The sequence below is a fragment of the Acomys minous genome (assembly GCF_964271855.1).
Source record: "Acomys minous genome assembly, chromosome: 2".
Classification (NCBI taxonomy): Eukaryota; Metazoa; Chordata; class Mammalia; order Rodentia; family Muridae; genus Acomys; species Acomys minous.
The window spans coordinates 76,600,063-76,616,685 of NC_140484.1; the positions used below are offsets into that span (position 1 = coordinate 76,600,063).

Sequence of the window (16,623 nt, forward strand, 5' to 3'; positions counted from 1 at the left end):
CTGGGCCATGTAATAGTGTCTGGGCTGGGATACTAGAGCTTTCTGTAGACCTTAACCACAAGTCTTGGTGGTGCGCTAAGAGAACCCCTGTGTTTCAGGCACACTTTTCCTTTCCCCCACAGGAGGGACCCACTTCTTAATCCAGCAAGAACCACTACTCCTGTCTTGGTATATTGGCTCAGAGGCAGAAGAAGCCCTAAGTAGAACCATCAGTGTTTCTCTGGGTGTGGAAGAGTTTCTCCCTGAAGAGCCAAGGATTCTAGGCTGACATTGTTCTGGAGAGAAGAGCCCACAGGCTTGCAGATGGGTCACTAGGAGTAATTATGAGTGGACCACCCTAACTGCCAACAGTGAGTGGCAGGATCTCAGCCATCAGGAAGACAGCATGCGCTCATGCTAGTTTTGAGAATCCTTACAGCCACCTGAATACCTTGCCTCAATTCTAGAAACCCCATAATGTGACGTTCTATTCATCCAGAACCATTATTGGCACAAAACTTCCTGTTTGAGTCTGGGCTACCAAACCAAAACAGGTGACTTTTAAATAACACACTCACAAATTATTTCTCATGGTCTTTGAAGACAAGAAGTCCAAGGTCCATGGAATGGCAGCCTCAGTGAGAGCCCATTTCTGTTTACATTGCGTTTGTCTTGGTATCCCTCCCATGATGGAGAAGATGAGGCAGCTTCCTAGGTCCTTTCTCTAAAGGTGGATGCCATTCATTCATGAAGGCTCCTCATTCTTGACCCGTCCACTTCCTAAAAGTCTTGCTGCCAATACCATCACCTGACGGTTAGAATTCCAATGTGAATTTGGGAAGAGGCAGAGCATTCAGACCACAGCAGCACATGGCCAGAGCTTCCCAATCAGCACAGCCCACCCTTCCGGCCACTGCGATCTGTGGTTACTGAGCGGCTGTGCTGATGAGGAGAAAAGGAAAGCCACCGTGTTCTCGTAGTAGAATCTTCCCCCAAATAAATCAAACACGGGAATATTGAGCCAAGAGGTGGTGAAGGAGGCTCCCAAGTGGTCCACTGAGGCATCTCGACTTATCATGCAAGTATCAGGCATCTTCACCGTCTAGCATTAGTGGTGGCCTCAGGCAGAAGGAAGGAAGGAGGTTAAGGCTAAGAATGGCTGTTGGGTAGAAAAACCAACAAATACCCCAAACTCCAGACAAACGCATACCAAACACTTCGCTTTATCCTCCTATCACTCATCTTGTCATTGACTTAATGTCATCTTTAAATCAACTTATCTTTACTTAACCTAAATAACTTTCCTTAGGTAGGAGTTTTTATCTTCAGTCCAGAAGAATGAAATTATCACTAAATGTGTTTTCTCAACCCATACTAAAACACATGGTAAGAGAAAAATACTCATCTGTTTTACATACATACAGATGTCTCTTGTCTCATGGGCAGTGGTCATACTGTGGTTATTTGTTTGTTTTGATTTGAAACAGGATCGCACAGCATAGCCCAGGCTGACCTGTAACTCGAAACTCCCAGATTTCTGGGTGTGTGGTTACAGGGTGGTCTCCAGCACCCAGCTAATCCTTTAGAATGAATCATAGCAGGGTCAAGCCCCATGCTCCTGATATTACAACCTCCCAGCAAAGGACCAGAGAATGTGTTGGGAAGCTGCCCTTGTAGGATCAGACTAATGAGTGAGCCTCATCCACTGAGCTCCAGATCCCAGTGTCAAGGTAAAGCCACTAAGCAAGATCACAGTGGGGCCAAGCTGTTTTCCTGCCCAGCCACACTCTCCCACTGAAAGCAACCCTATCAGGGTGATGGTGAACCAGGAAGCATGGCCGCAGCTGGGTACTCACATCGGAAGCTGGACCCTTGTCCGCACCAGGGCAGGAGAATGTGACAAATTCATGGCAGCGCTTGTGTACAACAAAGCAGCAGACTGCAAAAGAAAGAAAGGGGGAGAGAAAACAGGAAGAAGCCATTAGGGTTACTCCATGTGAAGACACTGTGCAAAATGACATGAGCTTCCACCTTATGTCCTCTGTTGGGTACACTGGCATGACATCCTGCACAGGCTTTAGATGTGTAAGTTAAGTAGGGCGGGGGTTTGGGATAAAGTCCTGGGCGCATCATTTTGAAGACTGCTGTTTGATCCCCAGACCTCACTTGGCCCTTTAATCCCAGCAGGACTCAGGAGGCAGAGACAGGGATCCCCAGGGTCAGCTGTCTAGCTAGACTACCTGGAACTGGCTAGCTCCAGATTTAGAGACAGAGATCCTGCATCAATAAAGAAAGTGGAGAGCACCTGAAGAGCACACTGTGTGTCAAATTTGGGCTTCCACATCCAAGTGCACGCACACACACACACACACACACACACACAAAACACACATGGATGCACTCACTTCTACCTGGCCCCACCTGCACTCATTCATATGCCAACAGGCATACACACACACCTACTCACCACACACTTGTATACACGTGGAAAATTAGTTTAGCTAATGTGCTAGGAATCAGACATACCCCAAATTACAGTGATCTTGGAGATCACTTAGAGTGCCAAGTCTTTGATTGGTTTAGGAATAGGATGCTGGGTTTTTGGGTTTTTTTTGTTTGTTTGTTTGGGTTTTTTTGGTTTTTTTTTTTTTTTTTTTTTGGTTTTTTTTAGATCAAGTACCAGATGAAGTAGTTTGATGATATTTAGGTCCATAACACATACGAAACATGTGTCTTTAAGCGTTAGACTCCTACCTGGAGGGACGGGTAGAACAGGAAGGGTGTGGAGGAACCACGAGCAAGAACGGCAGAGGCGTGCTCCTCTCACCAGATCAATGTCAAGGCAGTGTAGGAGGAGAAGAAATGGGCCGCAGGCTGAGGGTGGAGCTCAGCGTGGTGAGCTTGCCTAGCCTGTTGGAAACTCCGGGATGAAGAGGAGGAGGGGGCAGCACGCAGAGGAAGGGGGAAGATGAAAGGGAGGGCTGGAGAAAGGAAAGAGGCAGACAAGGAGAAGATAGGAGGAGGAGCAGGAGCCAGAGGAGGAGGAGGGACCAGAAGATGGAGGAAAGGAGAGGGGAGTGTGGGAGGAGGAGGGAAAAAGTGGAGGAAGGACGCTGACGAGGCTTTAACACTGCTTGCAGTTTGCAACCAAATACATACAAACTACGCATGTGAAGTCCTGTGAGCTCAGCGCATCTGTGATACAGCTTCCCAGTCTCAGGGATACAGTGGTCTGAGAAAAAGGGGCAGCCAGTGAGTCTGTACATGATAAAACAGACGTTTTGCAGTTTTGTTTCCCAGATCTTCTACATTCTCTAGATTCCCCTCCTAGGGGGTGGACTGCATTAAGGACCAGCATGGAGCTTTTATAAAGCACATATTCAACAAACAGCAGAAAAATTGTCAGGCTACTCATAGAGATGTGATCGTGTAGATCCGTCATCAGTAGCTACTGACAGTGCAGGGTCTGTGACCATTAGTCACAGGATAGTCTTTTTAAAATATATTTTATTAATTTATTGATATTACATCTCAAGGGATAGTCTTACTACAGATTCTACTACTACAAATGCCAAGAGCTTGTTAGGCCCAGTTACCTGGAGGCAGTCACTGTCCCCTCTTGCAAATCCCCAGAACCCCAACACACACACACACACACACACACACACACACACACACACACATACATTAGAGTCTCCAACAAGTAAGAAGCAGGGGAAGAAAAAGACAAGGAGAAAATAACAGCAACTTGCATCCAAAGAAATATAAGGAACATTTTGACTACAGGCATTATGCATATGCTATTTGAATCCTAATTTGAATAAACTGGCAATATTAAAAATTCACCAAGACAATCAGGAAAATAGATCTAATCACTTGGCCTTTATGATAGTAAGAAATTATTCTTATTGGTATTAGAAAGCAAATACCTTTCGTATGATAGTGCCACGGTGGTTATTTTAACAGCATCTTTATCTTTGAGGGCTACAATCTAAAAGCTTTATAGATAAAGGAATTCAACTCAGGGATGCTTAGCAGGGTGACAGACTGAAAAAAAAAAAAGAAGAGAGAAAAAAAGAAACTCGATCATCAGGACTCATGAGTCGGACACGTGAGGATTTAATGCCAAGCTATCTTCTCTTATCTTGATTGTTCCATAAAATACAATTTGAAGACAGAGACCTAAGCAGACAGAGAGGGGCCAAGTTACAAAACACCAGGGCAGGGGGGACTACAGAGTCTAATGTGCTGCAGTCTGCGCTCCCCATGCGGACTGCAAACACTGATGAGCTGCATATAAGACTAGTTTAAGTGTGTTAACAATTAAGATGGGGATGGCTGGTGAGGTGGCTCAGTGGGAACAAGCACTTGATGGAGGGGCCTGACAATCTTGCCTTAATCCCAGCAATCACAGTAGGAGAGAACTGAGTGCTGAGATTTGTGTTCTGACCTTCATACATGTGATGTGGCGCGCGCGCACACACACACACACACACACACACACACACACACACACACACACACACCATGATAATGTGTTTGTTTAAGAATTAAGATTGGGTCTCCTGAACCCTCTGGGTCCTCCCATCCCCCTATTCTACCATGCCACTCTCAGCTCTCCAACTGCATCTCCAGTCCTAGCATCAGTCCCGATCCACCCCCCACCCCCACCATCTGACCTCTGCCTCCCAGGTCTCAGCAGGATAGCCTGCCACCCCTCCTGTGTATTGGCACAAGGCCACTCCACCAATGGGCAGTGACCAAATCACGGGCACCAGAGTTCATGTCAGAGGCAGCCCCCTACGCACACTTCCAACAAAGACAATTAGCTGTCCATCAAAGGAGACCACCACGGCTGGCGGATCTGGACCCAGAGGGACCTTCACAAACTGTTGCACCAGCCAAGGACAATGCATGAACTAAACCTAGACCCCCTGTTCAGATCAAGCCAGTGGACAGCTCATTCTCCACGGCTGTGCGAACAGCAGGGACTGCCTCTGACAGGAACTCAGGTGCCCTGATTTGATCACTTCCCCTTGGTGGGAAAGCCCGGTGGGCACACAGAGGAAGGGGAAGCAGGCTACCTGGATGAGATCTGATAGGCTGTGGTCATATGGTGGAGGAGGAGGTCCCCTTCAGTCAGAGGTCTAGTGGAGGGGAATAGGGCAAAAGAGAGAGGGAGGGTGTGAATGGGAAAATAAGAGCAAGGGGATAACAATAGGGATATAATGTGACTAAATTATAGTAAAAAATTTTTAAAAAGAATTAAGATTGGGGCTGCCACTCAGTGACAGCACTTTCTCCCAGCATGTGTAAGACTCAAACACTACAAATATTAACAATAACAAAAATGAACAATTAAGGATAGAAGAAGACAAAAAGAAAATTCCATGTTCAGCTTTCAAAACAGTGTAAGGAAAACTAATGCAAAGAAAGCATTGCAGGTTCGTTTGAACAGACAACCAACTGGGGACGCATGTGAGGGTGTTCTAAAACCTACATTTGATGCCATTTCTACTTTAAGCTCTTTAATCCATCTGTAATTTTTTCCCCAATCTAATCAGCACTGGAATGCTAACCTCCCCACCCCCATAGGTACCCAGCTGTCCCAGCAGCCTTGATTGAATAATTCTGTCCTTCTGTCTGCATTTCCAACGCCAAGTTTATTAAGTGTTCAATAATTATAAACACTGAGCTTGTCTTCAGGCCTTTAGCTTTGTCCCCGGATCTATTGTGGAGTACGGCAATAGGGGGTTTAATTACAGCAACTTTATAACATGCTGCGCCCCAAGCACCCTGAGTCCCCCCATCAGTAGCCCTATTTTCAGCATTTTTTTTAGCTATTGCTAAGGGTTTATCCTTCCAAGTGAACTTCAGAAGCAGTTTATCAAGGTTGTTAAAATACCAATGGGAATTGTATCGGAGGCACGTTAAGTCCATCTCCGTCCTCCAAAAATAAAATAAAACAAAATAATTGGGAATTTCATTGAACTGGCCTTCCATTTTCAAAATTAAAATTCAAGACAACTGACACACTGACCACAACAAGTCACACCTCCAGGACTTGGTTGCTCCCTTGTTTAAAAATCTCATTTCCCATCTCGCGGAGAGCCTTTCACCTCTCCATAAGCTCGCCATGCCGTTCTTACAGTGTGCCATCTGAGGACCCCTGCTTTAATACTCCTTTTTCCTCGGGTTTTCCAGCTTGCTGCTGTTTGCATATAGGACGGCAATGCAATCCCACAGTGGGGATTGTGTAGCCTTTTAGAAACTCACGATCCTGGATATGGGTTTTTAGTTGCCTTCAGAATCCTAGCCGGAAAATTGAGTTACCCCAAGTAATCATATTTTTCTTCTCTCCTTTCTCACATATATACCCCTTCCCCCACCTTATCGTGTTTCTGTATCTACAACTGTCAGATGCCAGGAAATAAAGGGCCGATAGCTGTCCTTCCCAGCCTACTAGTATCACCTCTCCCTCCCTCCTTCTAGGCGTTCCTCACAACCACCAAAGTGCCTTTCCGAGATTCCTCCGATTCCTCAGAGCGACTTGTAGTTTGTGGTTTTCTTGGAAACTGCCCATGTGTTTATGGGTAGCATCTTACCTGGCATGGCATTAACCTGCATCTTGGTCTCTCAAGTCACATTCTTAGGTGTGCTTATAGTCTATTATTTTGTTTTTATTTAATTTATTTTTCTTTTGGTAATAAGGATGGAACACAGGGCCACCTGTGTGTTAGATTACTACTGTACACTGAACGTTATCTACCTTTATATGTGTCTGTGGTGTGTGTGTTCGTGTGTGTGTGTGTGTGTGTGTGTGTGTGTGTGTGTGTGTTGTACATATGCATTCACAGGCTTATGGAGTCCAAAGTATCTTTCTTAGTAGCTTTCCACCTTAGCTAGTTAGTTAGTTCGTTGGTTGATTAGTTAGTAGTTAGTTTTAGTTAGTTAGATAGATAGATAGTTAGTTAGCTAACTTTTAAGACAGAGTCTCTTACTAAACGTGTAGCACACTCAGCCTGCCAGGCTAGGGGCTACCATGCTCCAGGGATCCACCTGCCTCTCACCCCAGCTGCTGGGGTTACAGATGTGAGCTGCTATGCCTGGCTTTCACTTAGGTGCTTGGTATCTGAACTCAAGCCCTCAGGCTTACGCAGCAAGCAGCTCACCAACGGAACCATCTCCCCAACCCCTTTTGATTTTGTGACAGATTTTCACTATGCTGCCTGGCCCGGCCTTAAACTTCCTGCCTTGGTGTCCTGAGCGGCTGGATTGCAGCCTGGGCGACCAGGCCGAGCTTTCTGTTAGTATCTATGTTTACTATGTTTTCTGTGTTAGTATCTGTGTTAGTATCCGGCTGTTAGAAAGAAGCTCGTGGATTTGGTCATCAGTTCTGCCAGGCTTTTCTCCACTAAAGCTGCTTCTGCTTTCCCCAGTGACCATGCGGTTGTGCTACTTACTGTTAAGGCACAGGAATTCTGGGCCCTGGTGGCTGGGTTTGGGGCACGTGTCATTTGAAACTAGAATGTTCGGGTACAGTATCTGGTCTCCTGTGCTTCTGTTTCCTCTTTGAAAGATGACAGCGAGAGAAGTGGTTCCTATACCGTGGTGGTGTCGGCCACCCTCAGAACCGAGCCATCTAAGCCAACAAATACCAGCTCCCATCATGCACTGCTCTCGAAGCTTCTTGAGCAGAGGACCCAGTTAATTTATTCCCATTCTTCTTCATTAAAAATTGAAAGATTTTTCAGTCTCAAAAACTATTATTTTAAGTACAATTTTGGCTGTGTTTATGTTTTATATTTAGTGTGATTATTAAGCTTCTAAGTGGTCCATCATAAAGGTCTAAATTTCTTCCTTGACCCAGAATGAATTGGGAAAGTTTCTTCCCCAGTTTTCCAGTGGTAACTTTATTCTAGAAGCATTTTTCAGAGCTTCCAAAGTGTGAGTCAGGAGTTTCTTCACCCTTATGGGTCCTGTCAGGGCATCGGAACTAAACAGCGCAGCATCTGGATGTTTCCTGGGTCTGCTGCCATTCCCAGCACCAACACATAAGTGATAGTCAGTAAACTAATGACTGGCGCATGAAGAAACAAAAGAATGAGCCACAGGAAGAGAAGAAAGTACCCTACGATGTTGCGCCGCAGCAGGGGTGGCTCCTGTACCAAGTGGTTCCTCTGCCTTCCCCATGGGTGAGGTCTCTTTGGGCAGCCTTCCAATTAGCACAGAAACGAATGACCCAGCCCTATGAGGAGGAGCCAAGTGACCTAAGTGGCCTGTCACTCTCCCCAGCCGGTGGGGACAGACTCTGGAAGCAGAAGAGCTGCTGCAGGTAACTCCAATACGTGGCTTGTTTCTCAAAAGCTGCGCAAATCAAATCCCCCATTAACTAAAACGCGCTTTTAAAGAGGACGAGGGCCGCCTATTTTAAGAAACAAACTAAATCTCTTTGTGATACAAATAAACACCCCCTCATTTCTGTTTGGCAAACTCAGGGGCAGACTAGCGTTTCTTAACGAGGAGGCATTTTCAGAACTACTGAGTGTGCCAGGTCCCCCCTTCCACACAGGTAGCTGGAGGAAGCCAAGAATCCCTCCATGTTTCCTGCTGGATTTAATTACTCCTTGCTGTCCGGGATTGGAAAGCCTACAGCCTGGCAACCTCTCAACCCAGTCTAGAGACCTTTGTTGATTACTCAGTGGGGTCCCAAACACAAATGCCTTTCGGCTAGGTGAGTGATACGGTGCCTGGGGAACAGTAGGACTACACATGTGAAGGAGACCTGCAACCGGGCCTCAGTGCAGAGTGAAAAAGGTCTCACACTCCATCCGCCTTGTACATGAAAGGCCATCAAGGCTGCACACTGGTTCCACAGAAAGATGCCTGTGTCCTAATCCTGAGGAGCTGTGACTGCTACCTTGCAGGAGGAAATGGCCTTTGTAGACGTGATTAAGCTAAGCACCCTGCAAAGGGGAAAGGCGCTGACATTGGGGTGGGCTCAATGGAACCCCAAGAGTCCTTTTATGAGGGAGGGGGAAGGGTCAGTCAGAGAATGAGCTGTGATGGTGGAAACACAGCTTGGTGGGGTGTTCTTACGGGAAGGAACGTGGCCGAGGAATGTGGGTGGCCTGTAGCAGTTGGAAACGGCAGGGAACACTGTGTCCCCTCCAGTCCCCCATGAGGAAGGCGGCCAGCTGACACCTTGACTTTAGTCCTAACAAAATCCATTTTTAGACTTTGGTTTCTAGAGCTGTAAGACACTAGCTTCGTGCCATTTTAGGTACCTATATTTCTTTGACTTTGTTACAGTGGCTTTAGGAAACTAATATACTTGATAAGAGTTAGAAACATACAGTTGATGCTATAAGCACAAGACAGAGACACTTCCAAAGGGCCTCTATGGGGTAACTGCCCCAGGAAAGTGTCTGCAGCCCTACTGCATGCCCAATGCCCAGTTCTGAGCACCGCAATGCACTCGTCATACTTTGAACAGGCGAGTAGAGAGGGAGCCGATTTTGTTTTTTGTTTTGACTTTGATCTTCCTCTTTCATCCTGTTCTCACTGCGTCCATGGTATAAAATTAGCGTGCTTGGGTGCCCATCCATGCTCCAGAACCCCTATCAACATGAGGTAGACATTCCAACACTAGTTGCAGCTAACTGTGGTGGGAGAAGAAGACAGACACTGAGTAGTTTCCAGGCTCTCACCTGTCTCAGGACATCTCAAGTGGAGAGGCTACCATTGGCAGAGGATGCTGGCCACATCTCAGGAACGAGATGGATCTCACCTAGAGCCTCCAATTGGCTGCTCACAAGCTGAAGGCTCAAGCACCTCTTTTTGTACCTCTTTGATCCTCAATTCTCTTTTCCAAAATGGAAATAATACTAATACCTGCTCTAATAATACCACTAAGAAGCTCAAGCGTGTCCCAGGGGCTTGGTGGAGACGGGCATCTGTCTTGCAGCAGTCAGCACACAGGCTCGATTTTTGTTTGGAAAAACCTGCCCTTTCCTCCTAGGTCAGAGACAAACCCTAGAGCAAAATAAAGTAGGGTTCCTCCCTCCCCGGAGCTGAAATGCAACAGTCTGGCTCATGTTCACCCAATACCTGACCTCACTGGCATTAAGAAAGGGGACTCAGGAGCTAGATGCAATGGCATATACCTAGAATCCTCGTGCCCAGACGGCTGAAACAGGAAGATTTCTAGTTTGAGGCAAGCCTAGGCTACATAGCAAGATGTCTGTCTGTTTGAGAGGGGGGGGGGGCAGAGGGGAGGGAGGAAGGGAAGGAAGAAAAGAGGGAGGGAGGGAGGGAGGGACTGATTTTCACATGTGTGTCAGTGAAACTAGAGTCTTAATCAGAACCTGGGCCCAATGGCTGCCCCAAGAAGAAAAAATTTTACCTTGTTCCCAGGGAGGCTGATACTAGTCATTTACCCAAGGTCGTTCAGCTAGTGGTTGGTGACACTTGTGTTGGAAACTTGGTCTGCTCTCCTCTGGAGCCCACACACCCCGCTGGTATGGCGCAGGCACATTCGTATTTGTCATTCATCTCTCTGTTCCAGAAGAAATCCTCCCCCGCTTTGCTCACCCCCACCATTCAGTCGCTTGCTGAGCCCCACTGTTTCTTCCTTTGCTACATCCTCTCTACCAGATCCTCCTGCACACTCCCCACAAGCTCCACCTCAGCTGCCCTCAGCAGCTCGGATAGACCACGGCTTGGTAATAAAGCCTCAGCCAGGCTCCCCAGAGCTTCATCAGCCTGCCTTGATATCTCATCTCTGTGAGCCAAAGTTTCCATAACCGTAGAAGAGATAGGGCTGCAATGCCACATAATTGTCAGGAAATCTAAATGAGATGTCATGTGTGAATGTGCAGCAGCAGGAGACGGAATAAAATACACTCTTAAGAGAGAATCATTTACTTTCTCCCAGGATGAGGAAGGGGGAGTGTTTCAGAGTACAAGCTCTGCAGCCAACCAGCCTGGACCAGGCTCCACGACTTAGCAGCTCTGTGACCTTGAAGATGCTCATTGTAGTTTTCCTGTCTCAGCAGCAATAATCACACATCTTATACCAGGGTGTCCTGAGGATTCTCTGAGTTCATCTTGACTCAGTGTGGACACAGTCACTACCTAATAAAGGTCAAGTGTTGTCAACAGCATCCCCACGCACTTCCTCCCACCCCAGGCAGCCAACACACTTGTAGAACACTCACCTTCCTATGACCTGGCTTCAGTGTCACTTTCCTGCTCTGGCCATCCACTGGCCACCTGTTGTCTAAATCTGTGACATCCAACGTGGCAGCCACTAACTACAGGGATGCTATACAGATCTAAGGCAATTAAACAAATGCCAGCTACATATCTAGCGGATCTCTTAATAGCTCTTGTATTGGGCTGATACAGATGTGTGTGGGGTGTGGCTGTTATTGTCCAAGTCTTACTGGATGGAAGCAGCCTAAGGAATAGAGTGCAAGCATCAGCCAGGCTCTCATGCTTGGTGTAACTACTGACCAGCCTTAGCTCTTTTCTCCTCTCGCTCTATTGCCTCACTTCCTGCTAGGCCAATGACAGCCACTTGTTATTATGGATTGTATGCATTCTCCATTATGCATATTTTATACATATATCAATATACTATCATCATATCAATACCAACAGCCCACCACATGTGGTCCACAGATGAAAGAGAAGGCAGAAGAGCCAGTCCTGTAGCAGCAGACTGCAGGCCAGACTGGAACAGAAACAGCACGTTATCCAAAGACAATTCACTCAGCATCCCAGTGGGACAGGGGACGGTTTGCTCGTCTTACTACCTTGGTGAAAGAATTGCAAGCTCAGATGTCTGCAAAGGCCAGACCTTCTGGCTAAGTGAAGTCAGTCTGGGACATGGGCCAGACTGGGTTGAACCGAAGGATACAGGTCTTTCCAAAGACATTTGGCTGCAGACAGGGGTGGCTCTGGGTTCGTGATTGCAGATGCCAGAGAGGATTTCTGCTAAGCTTTATGGAAGCAAATACATCAGGATTAATGTAGTTGCATGCTGCCAGCTTACAGACTCCGCCTTATCTGCTTATTCTACCTCAAGCATCTCCACTTCAGGGATGTATGTTGCTGAAGCAAATATAAGCCAAGCATAGGACAGGAAGAAGATCATCTGTGTCACATGTGGCTGTGAGGAGGAGTATGTGGATCATACAATTCTTAATTTTAAAAAGCATGAATGAATGAATGAATGAATGAATGGGTGGATGGATGGATGGATGGATGGATGGATGGATAGATCAATGATTCGACAAGTTGGCTCATTTGGTTGTCTTCACACTCAGAAGCAAGCATCATAGCTGAGTCAAGAGGATGCAGCTGAGGCTGTGGGCGACTGGATGCTGTGTGTGAGTGTGTGGGGGCAGGAGGCTGCCCTCACACTGACAAGCCATGTAAGTTCAGAGGCCTCTCAGAGCCCTGTCTGGCATCTTCTCCCTATGCAGTGAGTGTCTCTTTGAAAAGAGTGCACCCTGTTTGAGGCTTAAAAATTCGAACACTGCCAATTCAAAAATCACTGTTTTGTGTCATTTCCGGAGGAAACTATTCTTTCCAGCTCCTTATACAATCCTTAGATAAACCCTACATCTTGTAGAAACATCCTCTGCATATGTGAGTCCATATGTAGGTCTATATGTGTGCAATCAGCCTTCCATATGCAAGGGTTCTATATCTGACAATTCCATCAGCCAACTATCAAAAACACTCAGTAGGAAAAGCCTGCATCTGTCCTGAACTTGTACAAACTTGTTTCCTGCCGTTCTGCCCTAGATAAGGCACCGTGACAACTATCTGCATATGATTTCCATTGCAACAGGCATTAAAAGTAATTTAGAGACACTTAAAGAATTCAGGAGGATGAGGGTGGGTTATACACCAATACTAAACCATTTTGCAAATGAGTCTGAACTACCTGCGTATTCGGGGAATTCAAGAGCGTTCCTATGTCCGGTCCCCAGCTGTGCCCAGCATAAGTGTGTTTGGATGAAGATATATTTCTATTTCCTTTTTCATCATTGCCTGGTTTTGGGCACGGCTTCACACTCAAATCCCCTAGGGGGCTGCTTATAAAGATGCTCAGTCCCAATGATTCTGGCTTAGTGGGATTGGGAGGGAGGTGAGGGCAGGTGTTGGGACAGCAGCAAGGAAAGCTCCCTGAGTGGTGCAGAAGCACTTGGAGAGTTGAGCATCGAGCCGCAGCACATGCCTCCGCCACCTGCTTCTCCCCAAGTGAGCACATTGCCAGAGCCTGTTCCTCTTCGCTTTGGAGACAACAGCCCCATTCTGCTTCCACAGATGCACTCAGATGGATGAGCTACCCGGTCACATAAGGAACTGCAAAAATGTCAAGGACTACTTCCTTGAGAGGGAGGGAAGGAAGGAAGGAAGGAAGGAAGGAAGGAAGGAAGGAAGGAAGGAAGGAAGGCAGAAGAGACAGCAAATTGATAATTAAAACCAAGCACTAAAGAGGGAAGACCGAAGCAGGGGCAATCACTCTGCAGTTGTCAGCAACTGCCGGAAAAGAATATTCTCCTTTACTGTGCCACCAAGTCTGTAAAATGGAGTGGTTGGGACCATGGGAGGTAAAGAATGGGCCTCAAGCCAAGGGGTCATACCACAAGAAAACCCACAGAATCAACTAACCAGAGCCCGTAGGGGCTCACAGAGACCGACTGGGCTGCCAGCCAGGGAGCCTGCATGGGACAGACCGAGGCGCTCTGTGCATGTTCTCCTGGGGGACTCCTAACAGTGGGAGCAGGAGCCATCTCTGACTCTGTTGCCAGTGTTGCTTTGTCTAGCATTAAGAGAAGAGGAGGTGCCTAGTCTTGCTGCAACTTGGTATGCCATAGCTGGTTGATCTCATTTTCAGAAGAGAAACAGAGGCGAGTGGATGGTAGGCGGTGGGGGTGGGGCAGTGTGCAGAGGGGGCAAGGGACTGGGAGGAGAGAGGGGAAGGGAAACTGCAGTCGGGATGTATAATAAAAATTTTTTTAAATTTTAATTGAAAATCTATTTTCAATAAAAAGAAAAAATGACCCCTCATCTCAGAATAAGTGAATCCAGGAAAAGAAATCTGCTCCCACCTCTGCCCTCTGCTTTTAAGAACTCTGAAGAAGGCAGACTCCTGAGAGGGCCAGGGTAACCCTTGGAGTTCTGTTTTGGGCTGTGTCTTCTTTCTTGTTCATGCCCTGAAGATGGAGACAGGGCATGAACATAGGATGTCACCATCTCAGAGGAAGTTCAGCACGCTGTCGCTCATGGGCCATAGCGCCCTCGGACCATGATTTGAGAATCAAAAGTACGGTAGAGCTCTCCTGTTTCTGCCTGGCCAGCATGTATCTCCCATTCTTTTCTGAGAAATCACTCCTCCCTGACGCACAGTTTGTGTGTGTTATCAAAGGCTGCCCTCGTCCTCTGGGTCGGAGAAGGGATGTAGCTAGGACCAAGTCGCAGTGTGGACTCGGGGACGGACAAGTCACTCAAGCCTCCAGATGAGAATCAGCACCGGGACTTCTGCTTTTATTTATTTTATTTATCCAGAGGCACATCTCCTAGTCAAGGTGCTCAGCTGGTAAGGAAGATCATGTTTATTATCAAATGTGCAAGCATGCGTCTGTGTGTGTGTGTGTGTGTGTGTGTGTGTGTGTGTGTGTGTGTGTTATATCAATTAAAGGTGAGAAAGTGGAAGTCAAGCAGCAGAGGTTCCTGTTTCCTTCTTTGTGTGTCTCCATGAATCAACATCGCTACTGAGGACATGGTCGTTACCAGCATTTGGTTCAGCCCATGGTGAGGAAAGTGACTTACAGTGTCCCACCATTGCCATGGTTTGTGTGTGTGTTGCATCCCTTCCCAATGACAACTGAGCACAGGAATTTGCTCAGATGAGAGGGCATGTCAGGGGACTCCTGATTTGACAGGAACCCCATATCCATGAGTGCCTGGTATTGGGGTTTCTTTTAAGCCAGTCCCTGTTGGACTGGCACACCCACCACCTGCAGTCATCAACACTCTGCCCTCATTGGTGAAGGAAAGGAAGCACGGCCTCAAGGTCACGGCCTTTTCTGGACAAGAAAATGAGTCACATCCATCAAGCTTTGCCTGCGGAGTCATGTGGGTTGGAGCCAGGAGATAAATCCATGTTGATCCCAACCCCTTTTGAAAGCTACCGGTGAAACAGTAGCCCTGAGTGCAAGGAGGGTGGCTAAGTTAATATTACCAAGTAAATATCAACAAGCAAAACAAAAACAAACAAACAAACAAAAACCCGAATCACCCACCATGCTACAAAGACCGCAGAGGGCTTCTGCTAGCTTTACTACCCAGCATGCACTCCTTCCTTTACTTCCTAGCAGGATGATTTCCCTTTGGGAAGTCAACCTTCTCCCACTATATGCAGCTCTTGTAAGGTGTCCCCCAACATACCAAGCTTTCTCCTTGCACACAACCCAACACCCCAACTTTTAGTGAATCACACTTTCTCTGGAATTCGATTTGGGGCTGAGAGGCACAGGGGTGGGAAGAGCTAAGGCTGATTCATCCCACTAATATCACCGTGCAAAGGCCATGTGTCCATTCCTAGCACGCACATCCCCAGAGCTGTTTGCTGACGCTTGGCTCTGCGTGTGTGCAGCCCTATCTCTTCCCAGTCGGTTTGTTGTTCCTTTAGGCAACTACAGTCTGCTTAGGCTGCTTACAAATGATTGTGAGCCCCAACCAAGTGGAAGATATGTGCTCTGTCCTCATGTTGATTGATGTAAGATGTCCTTTCAAGAAGATCTTCAAATAATGCCCTCCAAAGTTATTGTAAACTCCCACAGCCAGGACCTCCTCTCTTACAGACATCTCTAACTAGAACATTCTGACTCCCTGGGAGGCCTGGTGCTGCCTCTGTGGCTCTTCTTCATCTCCCTTCCCCCTTCCTCAGTGGAATCCCCAGGGCCCTCTCTGAAGTGAAGGACCTTCTGTGATCCTCTGCATCTCAGACTAAATAGCAACTCCTTGAGGAGCCCTCCCTGACCCACTAATCGATGTTTCTCCTGCTTACTGTTTTTGTAATTTCTTCCATTTGACCCATGGTCTGTAAGATACTTTATTGTCTTCAAAATAAAGTGGGATAGAACAGTGACTGCTAGGAGAGTCACAGGGATTAGATGTGACAACCAAACTGGCATATGTGCACCATGGATATTAGCTATTGCTGTGCCTCTTGTTGTTGTCATTGTCATCACTGTTGTCACCGTCGTCTCCGTCATCATCAGCATCCTCTAACCTTTCCAGCCTTTTGCCTCTATTGAAGGAGATGAGTATTTATTTTTGTCCCCACTGATGCTCTATCTAGCACATAGGAAAAGCTCAACAGTATTTAATTGGCTGTGAGTTGGTTGAGATTTGCAGCCAGTAGCCATGAGCCATCCATCCTCCTCCACCTCTCTGCTTGTGTTTCCCTTGGCCATAGTCTAGTCAAGGTTTGTACTGCTGTGACAAAAACACCATGACCAGAAACTGAAAGGATCTATTCAGCTTCATCAAAAGAAGTCAGGACAGGAAATCAAACAGGACAGGAAGCTGGAGGCGGGAGCTGATGCAGAGGCCATGGAG

The 16,623-nt window shown here is 47.0% G+C and overlaps 1 protein-coding gene across 2 annotated transcripts in view; it reads right to left on the reverse strand.

Annotated features, from left to right (window-relative positions):
- PRKCB (protein kinase C beta) overlaps window positions 1-16,623 on the reverse strand; it is a 345,690-nt gene that overhangs the window by 206,724 nt on the left and 122,343 nt on the right. For both annotated transcript variants that reach the window (XM_084771914.1, XM_084771913.1), the window contains exon 3: window positions 1,836-1,918. In XM_084771914.1, the coding sequence (XP_084628040.1) occupies window positions 1,836-1,918 (83 nt within the window). The remainder of the gene's footprint in view (window positions 1-1,835; window positions 1,919-16,623) is intronic.